The sequence below is a fragment of the Mixophyes fleayi genome, chromosome 4 (assembly GCF_038048845.1).
Source record: "Mixophyes fleayi isolate aMixFle1 chromosome 4, aMixFle1.hap1, whole genome shotgun sequence".
Lineage (NCBI taxonomy): Eukaryota > Metazoa > Chordata > Amphibia > Anura > Limnodynastidae > Mixophyes > Mixophyes fleayi.
In genome coordinates this window covers 229,491,004-229,507,558 of record NC_134405.1, presented here as the reverse complement: position 1 = coordinate 229,507,558, position 16,555 = coordinate 229,491,004, and the positions used below count along the sequence as shown (strand labels likewise).

The 16,555-nt window shown below is 37.4% G+C and overlaps 1 protein-coding gene across 2 annotated transcripts in view; it reads left to right on the top strand.

Annotated features, from left to right (window-relative positions):
- The window catches only part of NR2C1 (nuclear receptor subfamily 2 group C member 1), a 32,567-nt gene extending 16,231 nt beyond the window's left edge, over window positions 1–16,336 (top strand). For both annotated transcript variants that reach the window (XM_075209410.1, XM_075209411.1), the window contains exons 5-15: window positions 2,755–2,839; window positions 4,037–4,216; window positions 5,382–5,529; window positions 6,044–6,131; window positions 7,860–8,044; window positions 8,231–8,384; window positions 9,441–9,562; window positions 10,577–10,716; window positions 12,964–13,101; window positions 13,861–13,966; window positions 14,060–16,336. In XM_075209410.1, coding sequence (XP_075065511.1) covers window positions 2,755–2,839; window positions 4,037–4,216; window positions 5,382–5,529; window positions 6,044–6,131; window positions 7,860–8,044; window positions 8,231–8,384; window positions 9,441–9,562; window positions 10,577–10,716; window positions 12,964–13,101; window positions 13,861–13,966; window positions 14,060–14,234 — 1,521 coding nt within the window. In that variant the 3' untranslated portion in view covers window positions 14,235–16,336. The remainder of the gene's footprint in view (window positions 1–2,754; window positions 2,840–4,036; window positions 4,217–5,381; window positions 5,530–6,043; window positions 6,132–7,859; window positions 8,045–8,230; window positions 8,385–9,440; window positions 9,563–10,576; window positions 10,717–12,963; window positions 13,102–13,860; window positions 13,967–14,059) is intronic.
- The last annotated feature ends 219 nt before the right edge of the window (window positions 16,337–16,555 follow it).

The following is a 16,555-nucleotide window of genomic DNA, read 5'->3' as shown; positions in this document are numbered from 1 at the left end:
GGGGTATCCTACATCTTCTTTTCGTCTGGCCAGGTTACTGAGGTTCCTGCAGGATGGCTTGGATGCAGGTTTGCGTCTTAGTTCTCTTAAGGGACAGGTGTCGGCTCTTTCAATTTTCTTTCAGATAAAACTTGCTGTCATACCTGATGTGCAGACTTTCATTCAGGGTGTTCTTCATGTTCAGCCTCCTTATATTCCTCCGGTTTCACCATGGGATTTGAATTTGGTTTTGAGGGCTTTACAGCATCCTCCATTTGAGCCTTTGAATTCAGTAGATTTCAAATTTCTTACTTTGAAAACGGTTTTTCTTTTAGCCATTTCAACGGCACGCAGAGTTTCAGAGCTTGCAGCTTTGTCTTGTAAGTCTCCTCTGCTAGTTTTTCATGAGGATAGGGCAGTTCTTCGAACTAAGCCATCTTTCCTTCCAAAGGTTGTTTCTAAGTTTCATCTGAATCAGGATATTGTCATCCCGGCTCTAACTGATTCCTCGTCTTCTAATCAAGATGATTCTATCCGTTATCTTGATGTGGTTCGTGCCTTGAGAATTTATGTCAAAAGATCGCAGAAGTTTCGTAAAACTGAGGATCTTTTTATTCTTTACGATGCTCACAAAAGAGGCTGGCCAGCTTCTAAGGTGACCATTGCTAGGTGGATTACGGCTGTTATCCGCCAGGCTTACAATGGGGCTGGGGAGCCTGTCCCTGCTAATCTGCGGGCGCATTCTACAAGATCTGTAAGTGCTTCCTGGGCGGCACGCCATGGTGCCTCCAGTGAACAGTTGTGTAAAGCGGCCACGTGGTCTTCTGTACACACTTTCACAAAGTTTTACAGATTTAATGTGTTTCGGGAGAAAGGTGCTTCGGGCCGTTTCTTCTGAGCGTTCCCTCCCGTGATACAGCTTTGGGATGTCCCCAAGGTCCCGGTGTCCCCCAAGGATGTCAGAGAAAATGGGGTTTTTATACTTACATAAAATCCGTTTCTCTTAATCCGTTGGGGGACACCGGGCGCCCACCCTTAACGCTCTGGTTTTTCCTTCTGTTTGACATGTTGTTTGATTGTTAAGAGAATGTCATGTGTTAAGTTTATTCTCTTTTCTTTGGTTCTCTCTATCTCCCTTTCTGCGGGCTTGGTTAAACATAGACTGGCCTCTAGCAGGAGGTGGGGTATAGAGGGGGTGGAGCCAGAGTTTTAGGTAACTAAAAGTTAAAGTGCCAGCATTCGCCTGCTCTACCCTATACCCCCAAGCTCCCGGTGCCCCCAACAGATTAAGAGAAACGGATTTTACGTAAGTATAAAAATCCCATTATTACAAGTTAACCCGTGCATGATACTCATGCGTTCTAGTCAAATCAAGCTACTTAAGGTGTTAAAAAAGTTCTTGTCATGCATTTGGGCCCTAGCCCAGACCTCCTCAGGGGAAGAGCGTTACTTCCCGACGCAAGCGCCCCTTTTTTAACGTGGTTTTGTCCACATGTCATCACCTCATCATTCTTCTCCATCACCTCATCCTTCATTTGCTTTGCCACATCTATCCAGATGTCTATCCAGACACAGGGATCTCTCTCAGCGGTCCTGAGTATCACACTCCTCTCACTCTGTCACCCCCGGCAACCACCAACCACTCCCCACTGTCACCCCCGGCAACCACCAACCACTCCCAACTGTCACTTCTCCTTCAAGAAATAGATATATATTTTTTTTAAATCTTTATAAACACTTTTAACAATTAACAAATTAAATGAACAAATTAAAAACATCTTAGTATACCAAATTTCATCCCTTTCTGAATTTTTTTTTGCACACACACTAAGGGGCATATTCAATTAGCTTTTGGATTCGCGGTAACGCGCGTTACCGCGAAAAGTGCGCGTTCTTGCGGGTATTACGGTACCGCCCTATGGGCTGCGAACGAAAATCCACGTTATTGCGGTACCGTGTATTACGTTTCGCGGCTGTTCCGGCGCATTGCCGCGAATCCAAAAGCTAATTGAATATGCCCCTAAGAATTTAGTAGGTCAGTGTATAACTCTGCCCAGCAGGTGGCGCTGCAGCTTGTTTTTATTTTTTACACAGGCAGACAGACTAACACACGCCACTAGACATTTATATGTTAGATCTAATATATAAATGCTTAGTGGCGTCTGTCTGTCTGTGTGTGGAAAAAACTATTTTCTCAGAAAGGGCTCATCCAATTAACCTGAAATTTGGTATACTGACATTATTTGACAAAAAAATTTGAATAGTCAAGTCAGTTAACTTCCATCATCCCCCCTTCCCCCCGTGGAAGGGGTAGTAAAGGCTAAATTTACGAGTTGAGGGGTCAAACTCATTTTCGTGAGGTAATTTTACCTCATGAACACACATTAAAAAGGCCGCTTGCGTCGGGAAGTAAAACTCTTCCCCTGAGGAGGCCTGGGCTAGGCCCAAATGCATGACAAGAACCTTTTTAAGACCTTAAGTAGCTTGATTTGACTAGAATGCATGAGTATCATGCACGGGTTAACTTGTATGTGTATATATGTATATATATATGTATATATATATATATATATATATATATATATATATATATATATATATATAATTTAATTTTTTTATTTACTGGCAACTCCCATTTATTAGTATTTGCATTCTACTTTTTATCAGTCAAAATGGCTTTCCATAATTTTACTGTTAAAGAACTTTATTTTCCAAAATGTTTCTATTCATTGCGTATTATTATTATTATTATTATTATTATTATTATTGTTTCAGATCCTATCAGATGCCCAGTGTATTGACCAGAATTTAAACAAACCAGTAGTAGACCTTTGTGTGGTGTGTGGAGATAAAGCTTCAGGTATGTGTACATAACTTGATTTTAGTTTCAACTAATTTCAATAAAGTTTAGTTGAAGCTGCAATAAAAGTCAATATCACTATATGGAGAATCTCTCTACTTGTCACTAGCCACTTATAATTTCTGGCTTGGGTTTTTACATCCCACATGGGTGCGAGTCAAAATAAATCTATATTTGATAATTTTATATAAGTGGTATGTATGTGATATATACTTGTGTATGTATATGTATGTATATATATATATATATATATATATATATATATTAGAGATGCTCAGGCTCGATTCCCCGAGAACCGAACACTTTAAAAAAACTGAGGTATCTACAGGAGAGGAGGGGCATAGTAGAGGAGGGGAGTAGAGATCAAAGAAGTTGATAAGTGCCTACACACCCACTACTATACCCCATTGTCTCGCAGTGTCCCCCAATGGCAGGAAAGAGAAATGTATTTTATTTGTCTTTTAAGAGGATTTTGCATTTGGGTGTGTGTGACATGCCATGGACTTTCCCTCCATGTCCACTCCCAATATTGTATTTGTACCCCATCCTCATTGGGGAATAGTAATCACAGCTTTGTGTATTTCACATGAATAGAGTGATGTTTGCTTTTAGCTCTCTGGGAGCTCGTACACAGCCTGGTAGTTGCATTGACTAGATTCTATTGATTGTGTTTGGAAAATGGATTTACCAGTAATTGAAAAACCTCTTCATTTTTTCGTAGCACCTTGCTTGTTTGAGCTGCTTTGATTCTTTTTCTTCCTAAAAACTTTCCAAATTGCATGTTTTGAACAATATGGGCTGTGAATTCCTTTTACCATCTGCAAGCTGTCCTTCGGAAGCATCCATTCTGTTGAATATGGCGCTAGTTATTTATGTCTGTTTATCTAACCAAGGGTTCTTACCAAGTAGTGGAGCAAAGATGCCTTGCTACTTTGTGTCACTCACCATGATCCTGCTTAATTTCTTTTTCTCTCACACACACAGAAATGCTTTTAAATGAAGAATGTCATTTTGAAAGTATAAGTTTTGAGAAGTCTTGAGAGAACAACTGTTAGCAGTTAGACCTTTAATGAATAGAGATTGAAAGCTGACGTTCAGCCTCTCTGTCCCAAATAAAAAAGGTTATTATTGGTCAAAGCCATAGTACTAGCTTCCAGTGAACAACTCTGTTCATGCTTCCATTTTATAATCTTCCAGGGCGTCATTATGGAGCAGTAACATGCGAGGGCTGCAAAGGTTTCTTTAAAAGAAGCATTAGAAAAAACTTGGTATACACTTGCAGAGGATCGAAGGATTGTGTCATCAACAAACACTACCGTAACCGATGTCAGTACTGCCGGCTGCAAAGGTGTATTGCACTTGGAATGAAGCAAGATTGTGAGTATTTACTTATTCTGATGTACCATAAGTGTCTGACATCTAACATACTACTGATGTATCTCACATCCATAACAGCAGTTTTTTCCTAATTTTAGTATAATGGACTAGAGCAGTGCTTTCCAATCAGCAGTTCACAGTTTATTAGAGTGGCTACCAAGGCTTTTCTCTGGCCTCAGTCTTTAAAATCTTATTGCTTGTATTTTATAAACTAATTTTGTTTGGTAGGATCCACCCTGCATGAATGTGTACAATAATTTATGTACAATATCTATGAGCCCAGCACCTTACAATATGTCTCTGAGATTCAGTAATGACTCACCATTACCTGATAGGAGCTGCCAGCCTACGGCTTTTAAAGACTAGAAAAAAGGAAAGCCATTTGCTTGAACTGTCAACAGAAGTTGTGGCCTCCTATTGTAACACACACATTAAAAACATTTATTATAAATGTGACATGCTAACCACTGGTGCATGATAAATAGTGATCCAAAAATAGCATGTCAATAGAAGAGGATCAATCAATTCCAGAAGTAATTGACTGCTGTAAGCTTGAATAGTTCAATACATTCAGACTTAATTTAGAGTCAAATATGCCCTTTAGCTGTTGTAATTGGAAGCAACTATTGATATATAGTTATTCTTTGATGTATCCTAAAATATGTGGTACATATGTTTATGCATCCATAGTTGAATAGTATCAATTTTGGAGAAATCAATTACTAGTAATAATGTTACTCAGAACAAAAATTAAAGCATCTATTTCAACCAAACTGTAGTTTGCTTAGAGTACACAGACATTTGGGAACTATAAAATTTGTTGAAGCATGCACTTCAAATCATAGTTAAAAGGTTTACTCCACATTTTGTAGTGTTATCGGTGTGTACAAGCCTACTGGGAAAGTATAAAGTTGTTCTGTTTATCTGTTATACTTTATCCGGCTTGACACATGCTATGTTTTGTGAACATGATAGTATATTACTTTGCAATTTGCACTTATTCTTCTTTATATATGTATAGAGCTCCACACATAGTCCTACCCGCAGTACAATTGGGAAGATTACAAATAGTGACATATACATTTATAGTACAGTGTGTTCATGCGTCACCTTGGAATGTTTAATGTCCAATGAACCTGAGATAAACACTCCTGAACCTTTACAGCTGTGCAGTGTGAGAGAAAGCCCATTGAGGTCTCCAGAGAAAAATCCTCCAATTGCGCAGCCTCAACAGAAAAGATCTACATTAGAAAGGATTTGCGTAGTCCTCTTGCCGCAACAACTACATTTGTAACGGACAACAAACCCGTAAGGTGTGCTTTTAATAAGTATTTCTGTTAAGCTATATTATTTAATAATAGCTGTACATGCACCTATCTGCTTGTTGGGTGGTGTTGTGTGCAAAACAAATGAAAAAGCCAGAAATTAAGCAGCAGAATTCTGAATATTACTTGGGTCTAAAACTCTAGAGTTTCATCAGCTTGTAAAAACAGTTCAGTTGTAACATTATCTGCCTCTTGGTGACAGTAGAAGAAATGTGTCTTTCACAATGCTATATTTTCTGTTTGCGCTGTATTTAGATCTTCTGCACCTATCTTTGAACATGTGATTATCTCTCAAATCTCTCTTTAGCTCATAGAATACATCAGTCATTACTGTGAATTAAGTTAAGCTCCCAGCCTCATAATACCCATACACATTCTGTAGTTAAGAATATTCAGTGCCTTGTTGGAAACTATAAGTTAGGTTTGTACAACCAAGTATACCATAAAGAAAAACAAACCAATTTATTTTTACAGTGTGTCTGTGTAAAATGTTTTTTTTCAGGTCTACGAGTTTGTTGGACCCTGGAATGTTAGTGAACATACAGCCTTCTGGAATTAAAAGTGAGCCCATACTCATAACACATGACAAGGTTAGTCTTTTGTCCCAAAAATCTAGATTTCACACAGGGTTGCTCGGTTAGATAGGCAGTGAAGGGGATGTGTGTCAGAGCTGAAGCATTGCAGTGTGCCAGGCATACAGCTGTTTATCACCACAAGGGCTGCAGGAAGCAAATGCCCATGTGACATTAGCTTTGGGTGCTTTTTTCCCTTCTTATTTTGCTATAAATTCAGTCTTTGGTTTAGGTGTAACATTATCAGCATTATTTTAGGCATTTGAACACACAAAGCATATAAAGAATTTGAGGTTATTTCCAGTCACACAATGATTTACTTGGTTACAATAAATAGACCCTCCATTCACAAGAACCACTTTTAATAAATAAATGAAAGCTCATTGGCATATTTAGAACTTCAGATCTTCTAGTTTTTAAAAACAGGAAATTCTTTTTGTGGGGGTTGGGGAGGGTTCCAAAACTACAGTGCAGCTGTGGCAGCTCTCCAAACCCCTGGCTCTCTCAAGCTCACATTCACAAGCTGTGCAGGCCGTTATGCCAAGAGTATAGAACTAAGGGAGGAGTTTGCAGTTATAATAATACATTTAATACTATAGTGAATTTGCATAATGGGGTTGTCCCCATGAATATAACACCCACTCAAATATTAAATAGCAGGTGGGAGGACTGCACCACCTCACACCGCCATAACCCAAGGTAAAAGCTCCTTTCAGATTAGCTCATTTGGCTGCAGAGCTGCTGCAGCTAGCAGCAGTATAAACATTTTTGCATACCTGGACAGAGGTTTGGTTTGCATGTCCTGAGTCTTCCTGGCAGCTGCAGCAAAAAATTATAAATGTGTGTGACCGCATACATATATATTATTGATAGTGGCAGAACTACTGTGATTGCAGGCATTGCATAAGGACCTGAGGTTCCTGCACCATATATCAGTGATCAGAGAACCCTGGCTCTCACTAGCATGTAATCCTGATGCCATTTGGTTCCCGGGACACCATTATTGTTGTAAACAGGATTAAAACAAAATGTGGTCTTCAGAATGCAGAAGTGCCAGGTGCTTATGCATTAATAAACTTTATTGCTTTGACACTTCATGGTAAAGACAACAGGACTACTCTTAAGGGAAATCCAGTGAGAAACTAGTAGAGACCTGGGTCAGTGGAATGGTCAGGGAAGACTGGATTGTCCATTATATCCAGTTTCCACTAAATGTATTAGTTCTGACAGTAGCAGATAATTAGATAGTGGTTACTCCAAAATGTTTTAAGAACAGCATTTTGTAGTGAGGTTTAAAATGCCAGCATTTATGATATTAAATTGTGAAGCTCCTTAAAGCTGTGAACACACTAAAAATGGTGATGGTTCTCTTTTGCCTCTGGGTTTACTTTAATGTTTACTCACAAACTATGTGTTTTGATCATTTAATTTTTGAACATAGAAAAAGTATTCTTTTAGAGAAATGTATATGATTGCTGCAAAAGTTGTAAATTTATAAAGATGTACAAAAAAGAGTGTAAGGGGCATATTCAATTAGGTTTCTGCTCCGCGGTAACGTGCCGGAATGGGCCACAAAGTCAATCCACGGTACCGCAATAACGTGGATTTTCATGCACACCCCATAGGGTTGCATAGGAAAATCTGCGCACTTCCTGCTGTAACGCGGACCGGAAACCTAATTGAATATGCGTCTTTGTGTTGTCTTTATTTTCTTATACAATCAGTTCTCTGTGTATTTATTATCAGATGGAAGCCTGTCAGGGAGATCTAAGCACTTTGGCTAATGTTGTCACAACACTGGCAAATCTTAATAAATCAAAAGACTTATCTCAGTCAAGCACAGAGTTGTCTATAATTGAAAGTTTAAGTAATGGAGATGCATCGCTTTCAGAGGATACACAGGACAATCAGTCAAGCAGTGAAGTCACCAGGTACCACCTTTATGATTTTCTCCTTACATATTAGGAAAACTAAGATTGAAAGCATAAAAGTAATTATTCCTAACTAACAAATCTGCTTTTGGCACTTCTGTTTACGCTGAACTGTTCACTTCCAAATACTTTATTTAGCCTGTTACTTACATAATTTTAGAAATGGTTACTTATTTTGTATTTTAGAGCCTTTGATACACTGGCAAAAGCTCTGAACCCATCTGAAAGCTCTGCCCAGAGTTCGTCAGAGAGCATAAAATCCAATTCCAACCTCTTCCAAGACATCAGTGTTGTTGAGATTGAAGGGCCACTTCTCAGTGATTCCCACATATCCTTCAGGGTAATGTTTGCCACTGCTTATTTTCCATGTCATATCCATTCATTACTGTTTGGATAGCACATTTCAAACCTGTCCTCCGGCATCGCCAAGATGTTTTGTGGTTTAGACAAATTATGGTTTATGTACATTTCATGTATGCCTGTGAAGAAATACACAAACGACATGACTGAACTTTCTTTTTCTCTCAAACTAAAATGGGTTTACATTGCAAATCAGTTTGTTTCATGACAGAACATATTGTTTTCCTATATGTACTGACAATCCCAAATATGTGTTTTCTGTGACTGTATACTCCCTCAGGAGCACCTGGCTATAAATGGATAATAGCCGCTTGTTTCTCTGTATTCCGTTTTCTGTGCTCATGTTGTGGTTGTGCTCTTTTGAAATGTATTAACTTTAAAAGAGGTTTTCCAAGAATAATTTATGACATTCATGAAAACTAGTACACAGAAAAACTATAGTGCTGCCCATAGTAACCAGTCCGATTCTGTCACTTATCTAGTATACATTAGAAATTGAAAGCAAACATTTGGTGTCCATGATTGATGCTTCCATTAGATATGTTTTACAATACTGAGCTGATCTAGTATTAAGATTACTAGTGTGTGAGTGAGGTATGAATCAGTCTCTTGTATCAAATGTTCCACCTGCTTCTAAAAGAAGGCTGTTAAAAATATTTCTTAAAAGTTATTTCTTATTCATACAACAACTTTTAAGAAATATTTTTAACAGCCTTCTTTTAGAAACAGGTGGAACATTTGTACAAGTATATTATGTGTATATTTTTAATTTCTAAATTAAATGTGGCATGTGTCCAGTGAACCTTGACTGACATGAATGTAGGACATAGGGATGTAATAGATTAGGCTTAAAGACCTCTTCCTTTTTGTCATTCTGATTCCTATTAAAATCATATTTATTATGAAAAATCTGATGTGAGAAGGTATGTAAGTGATATGATTGTCATTTTTTTTTATAAACAAAATTCTACTTTCTACATTTTGTAATAAATAAATGCACTTTACAGAGCTCAATAAGTTCTTTTCATCTTTCTAGCTCACAATGCCTTCCCCAATGCCTGAATACCTGAATGTACACTATATTTGTGAGTCTGCATCACGGCTGTTATTTCTGTCCATGCACTGGGCCCGCTCCATCCCCTCCTTCCAAGCACTTGGGTGAGTATGATGGCTGTCACTAACACCTGATATTTAGGGGGACGTTAGTAAATCCCAATTTGCAGAAATCGTCATGTAAAAGGGAGGTTTCTGGGAGTCCTCAGTTAAAATGTATTTTATAAATCATATATGTGTCTATTAACTTTTTATCTTACACATTTCTTGCCTTTACTATTTTACTGGAATCCCCTTGGGAGGCAAAATTGACATTCCAGGGGTCTCAATCTTTATCATTAACCACAACCCAGTAGTGCCTTGAAGATTCCCATAGCATTTCAGTACGGCGTTGGTAGTCTTTCAAGGTGCAGTAGGGTGGGAGGTTTTTTGGATAGTTTTGACCAGCCTACTATGGTTCCTGCCATGGTGTGTGTTTCCTTGCAACAGTGCAGGATTCCCTGTAATAGCCTAGTCTGGGATGGATTTCCACTCTAGCAGGGGGGAGGACCCATGCTTTTTGTTCCCCTGTTGTTGAGGGAACCAGCCCAGGCTGTCTAGTGCTGGGACTGGCTAAGGATTATACGCAGGTGGGCACTTTCCTATTTATTTCAACACCCATTAATTTCAGTGAGGTATCTGCATGGAGCACACACACACTGGAAACCACATTGAAATGAACGCCCATTGCCCTAAATGGAAAAAACTGTAAAATTCTTAAAACATCACTAGTAAAATTGTTTTTGTTTTAATAATCAAAATGGCAACACCTCACTACTTACTTGAGTATGGTGTTTGTTCGATTATATCAAAATTTCATTATGGCCATTTTAAATGATTTAAACTGCAGAACAAAACGGATTTTTACTAGATTTTCCCTTGGTTATAACTGATATCTTTACTTCAAAGAAGATGATGGTTAAAATAAAAGCTGCTTTTTAAAGCATTTTGTAACATTCAGAGTTGTTCATATAAAAGTCTCAGTGATTCCATTCACTTCTGAAAATGCACTTGCAATTTTCAGCATATTTACAACCCATTCAATACTAATACAGATGTAACATTTGTGTCTCTTATCAGGCAAGAGGTCAGCATCTCTCTAGTGAAAGCTTGCTGGAACGAACTGTTTTCGCTTGGTCTTGCTCAGTGCTCCCAAGTGATGAATGTGACAACAATACTAACAGCATTTGTTAATCACCTGCACAGCAGCATGCAGCATGGTAAGATCCCCTGTTTCCATTCCCAACATACAGAGAACAGTGTAATCATCAACTAAATGATTGCTGGGTCATGCCCGTTGTATGCATGAAATTTTCTTATTCATTGACTACATACATATTTAGATAGGTTTCTGGGTTCAATTAACTTCTTTATAACATCTAAACATTCTTTAGTGATAGTAATAAATTGATTGATTTGTGTATGTACAGTTTATTACATTTACAAATGTATAATAAAGTTCTTTGCAGACTGTTTGTAGAGGTAAAAACTAAAAGATGTACACAGTTGCTAACCCCTTTATGTACCAAGTAATTAGCATGTTAACAATTTAGTATATAACCTTGTATATAATTTTTGGCAGTGCAGTATGTTGTTTGTGCAGACATTCAGGGTCCTCTGATATATTTTAAGCTTTACCATTAAAATTTAACATTTCTCTATAATGTTATTTTTTTTTTTGGTTTAAAGGACCTTCTTTCTTTTGTACCTTCTGTATTTGCTACTTGGTTACTAGTAGGGACTACTAGCTTTGGGTTTCTATATTAGGGGATATTTTCTATCATGCATCTTCCTAGAAGAGGTTGGGAGGTTTGGGACACTGCAGAAGCCTGCTCTTGTATTATTGCTTTGAAATCTCATAGTTGCACATGCTGGTAGACTTAAATGCAAAGGCAATCATGTCAGTGTAACCCATTGGGGCTTACAATGTAAATTCTTTATAATGCATAGTCTAGGGCTTATTTAGTCAAATGTGAATTAACCTACCAGTGTTCTCCCCAGAAAATTTTGCCAGCTGGATGGCATCAATAAACAGCCGAGTGGCGTCAGGAAGCAGCTGGGTGGGGGTAGTTGTGATACTTTACAATAATATTGAAAAATGTTGGAGGTTATTGCCCACACCTGCCAGGACTGGTCAGACTGGTGGTCAGTGGTCTAACACACACTGCTGGCTGTAGTGCTCACAATAGTGCTTGTTCTAATAGGACAAACAATGGTTTATTATATTATAATAGGCCTCTGTTGGACTCCAAGAGCCGGGTCTCAAGTAAAAACCCGGGAAATAGATGCTGCGGAGAACACTGCCTATCAATATGTTTTGGGAGGTTAATTGCAGGGAGGAAACCCGTGCAAAACACAGAACATCCATACCCAACAGATGGTGCTTTAGTCAGCATCAAACCCATGGCCCCTGTGCTGAGACAGCAATGATAATCATTGTGCCTCCCAATGATCTATGGGGTGTAAGCCTTTTACTATGATGGGTCACGGCGATATTGTATTTCTAAAGCTACAATGGAAAGTCAGGGTAGAACTGGAAAATAGATGATATAGGGGCATATTAGTGAAGTCAAAAGATAATTGCACGCACAGGCCAATAGGGGTAATCTGCCGACCACATTTACAGGCATGCTGGTCTTGCATTTGTTTTTGTAGCTCTAGGAAGCCTAGTGATTTATAGTTAACTGATCTCATTAGAAGGCGGACATCTTTTTTTGTGTAGGGGGTTCATTAAAAATGTTTTTGTTTGCACAAAACACAACATGAAATCTGATCTTGGAGACAGATTTTTTTTTTTTTGCTGTCCTTATCACATTATAAGGTTGTGTGACAATCACAGCACTGCACCTATCACCTTGTCACCTAGTATGCTGAATAGCTAGTAGATGACCCTGTGTGTCCTGCAATCTGTCATGTGCCTGCTACGATCACCTCCACACCGGTCACAATAAATAAGCACTGCCACTTTTCCTCTAATTGTTGTTAACCATCAGAGGGCCCATATGGAGCCGGACCACTGAGCATGCGAATGCACATTAGGGTGATCAGATTAGAATGTCCCCAACACCATTACCACAGTCATGTGCTTTAATACATATATATTTTACAGAATATTGTACATTATTCCCAGTATCTTTTGTCCATCCCTGACATTATTAAGAACCAAATATAAAGTGATGCTCTCAAGTGTTGTACTTATGTCTCTCATATATGAAAAATCTGTATGTTTTAATGTGAAGAAAATTGAGTCACAGATCCAAGAATGTAACACAAGTTTTGCATTGCTGTTTTTAGATTTGTTAAACTGTACAGAGTATCCAGCACTTAACATTTTATACATCAAGATGTGATTATTTAAAATAGATTATGTAAATGGTGGCTTTGTGTAGATTATTGTTTTAGTAGTAGTAAGGTCATCCAACAAACCAAATATTGCATTAACATTGCCATGCTGTATCTTGTGGCAGATAAGCTCTCTGAAGACAAAGTAAAGCTGGTAATGGACCACATCTTCAAACTGCAGGACTTCTGCAACAGCATGGTCAGGCTTTGTCTAGATGGCTATGAGTATGCCTACCTGAAAGCTATTGTCCTCTTCAGTCCTGGTATGTGACCTCTGTTGTGATTAGTTCTTCATATTGTATATACACTTTGTTTTTTAAAAATATTTAGAATGAATTTTATATTTTACAGCTGAAATGTTATTATGCCGTTCTTTGCTTGTTTTAAAACTATATGTGTACAATATACAGCTTAATTTCCCCTCTCATCCTTTAACAGTCTTCTTTCATCTGTTTCGTTAAGCTAGTTACTTGACACACAATGTGAACAATTATGAAAAATAGAAAATATGGAAGAAGGCGAAACCAATTTAAAAGTCCTTTCACAGAATTCCACTAGAGGAAAAAGTTTTAATCTCCAGAAGTCTTCTAGCGTTGTATGTAAATCTCCTGAGAGTTATGAGCGTATTCAATACCTCGACTGGAAAAAAATCGAAACAATGAGAATATAGCATTCAAAATAAAATTTTATAGAGTGCAAAATCTGCCGAAGATGTTACTATCACTGGGATTAGTTGCACAAATAATCATGTGCTCACACGCTATATTTACACCCATATGCCCTACCTGCCAGAAAACACAGATTAACAGCACTGTGAAATCAAGGTTCTGCACACAATTATTCATATAATGTTGTCGCTAATGCTATTTCTGTGCTGCATGCAGAAGTCATTGAAACCAAAATATTATGGTCTAAAACTAAATGTCTTTTTCTTTGACTTTAAAGGATAATCAATACACATTTACATTTTGTAGAACTAGGTTCTGTTTATATTATACATTAATAATAGTATATATTCACAGATCACCCTGGATTGGAGAATGTATCTAACATTGAAAAGCTCCAAGAAAAAGCCTACATGGAATTCCAAGACTATGTAACGAAAACATACCCAGATGATACCTACCGGTAAGTTAATATTAGCCAGCTGAAAGTTTATCATTTTAGTTTCCGTGAGATACTAGGCATACATTGTGATACAAAATCTCTTTCTACTTTCAGGCTATCTCGGCTACTACTGAGGTTGCCAGCCCTGAGACTAATGAGTGCAGCGATTATGGAGGAGCTGTTCTTTGCAGGCCTAATTGGAAACGTGCAGATTGATAGTATTATTCCATATATTCTGCGTATGGAAACCGCTGACTACAATAGCCAAGTTATTGGTCTCTCTGCATAGCATAAGTTGGAGACGAACACATTCTGATCTTCATTCCCTTTTAGAGAGTGGGAAATAGAAAAGACAATAAGAATGAACATTTCTCAATCTTCACTTTAAGAAATACCTTTTGTCTTTAGCTGTCTACAGGTTAATGGTGCCTTTTGGCATGGTGTATATATTCATAGATATATAGAGACATGTCTATATTGTCATGGATGGCCTACGGCTGTGCATTCAGATATATTGAAAGCAGTGCTTTTATCCTCATGTCAGATGAGCATTATGTCATGGTACACTGCAGTTGGTCTAGTTGAGGTATCATGTTTGTATTGCAGTCAAGTGTTGTGTGCCTTGCCTGGGTTCTTACTGAGCTGGAGATGAGTTTGCAGGAGAAAAAAAACAACAACTTATTTTATAAATACATTTAAACTTTTTGTTTGGATATTCTAAACTAGACACTTTTTTTTATTTTTAATTTAAATGGAAATCTTATGTATTCTCTAAGAATCCCAGTACTAACTTATAAGCAGTGACTTTGGATTTTTTTTCCTCATTCCTGCATGGAATAAAAATGCTTTTTCTTATTTGATCATTTTTGTGACATTACTTGTAAACAATGGGGGATATTCGAACTGTGTAAAATATTTAAAATATTCATTTGTTTAATATTGAAAAACAACATGTGAATAATGACTGTAATAATGCAAGATGCTGCATTTTGAGCAAGATTACTTTCTTCCTGAGAATAGAATGGAGATGATTGCTTCCTATAGTAACACACCACCATTCTTACACATTAATCGATCCCTTGTTAGCTGCTGGTGTAGTCTTATATCTATTCTCAGTTGTTTGTAGTACAAATGCATATTGAACTACAGTAATTTCATTTTTCAAATTCAACTCTGTCAAATGACATAATTTCTGTGTTGTCATATCCCCTGTGGACACCAGTAAGATACTATATATAGAGATAGCTGCATTCAAGTAACAACTTTACCAGTACTGAACACACATTATTACAAATCATCACCAAGATTTGGAAGCACTAACTGTTCTTAAAGCTTTATGTTTATTCTATATTGTTAAAAAGAAAGTCTTCATGTAATTTGCTAGGTTGTGAAGACAAGCTAAAATAAAGCTGCTGCTGAAACCTCTGGATTTGTTGAAATACTCAGAAACTAAAATGATGGACATAGCCCCATCATTTAAAAAGAAGTCTGTCTGTTACTTACCCTTAACATTTCCCATTTAGACAAACATTGAGTATGATGTCACCCCCATCTCTCTGAAGATTATCATCTAATATAAAAATGATCCAAATGTTGGGTTGGTCAGTAGCTTTTGATTGTCTGCTGTGATGACATACAACCAAACAGAAACAACAACTAGCAACAATAAACTTCATGTTGCACTACTGACATGGATGATGGGACTTTGTTCACCAGACCATTGCATCCCTTCCCCCTAGGCATGTAAACTCTTTGCATTTACTTCAAAAACCCCTAATGCCTAAAATGTCAAAGTATACCGGCTAAAGTGGATACCATCCATTCCATTTACGTTCTGTAGGATCTTCATCTTTATATGTGTGTCATTGTAAAGGAAAAATATTGTAAATGTCTTGACTCTTAATGGAAATTGTAAATTATATTTTGGTTGTATTTTTTAAGAAAAAAAAAACCACATTGTATCTTTTTATGATAGAATAAAATTCCCTTGTTTTTTTCCTACTACTACTAGGCCATGCAATGTGTGTTTCCTTTGTCAAGTGCTCAGGTACTCACATTTCTTCCATAAGCGTACTTGTACGATAAAGCCCAGGCCAGACCAACTCAATCTACAAGTGCTATAGACCTTATATTTGACATGTCACCTCCAAATACAACCATCACAGTGTCTTTAAAACATTAGAAATATTAGTATTAGTCTAGTTTACTATGAGTTGAGATTATTTCATACTTTTTTTTGCCACAAAGATCTAGTTTTTAAATTGTTCAATATCTACTGAATTTGTCCCTCGCCACTCAATTACTGTATATATGTATGACTGGTATTTTGGAGGGGGTTGCCAGTAAATTGAGGAATGATAGACAAATAAATTACTACAAACTTTCCTAAAACTTTTGTGGCTTAAGGATTTTTAAGGGTACAGGGCAATCTCTAGTTATGCACTTGAATTGATTTCTTTATGACATCTTAACAGATCATCAATTATTTTTGATATTTCAATTCCGGTGCATTCCTACAAAGTTTATTTATTAATGATATCCTTACTTCACTTATACTCCTTTCACACAGAGGCATGAACCCAGGAATAACCCAAGTGGTGTGACAGTGTG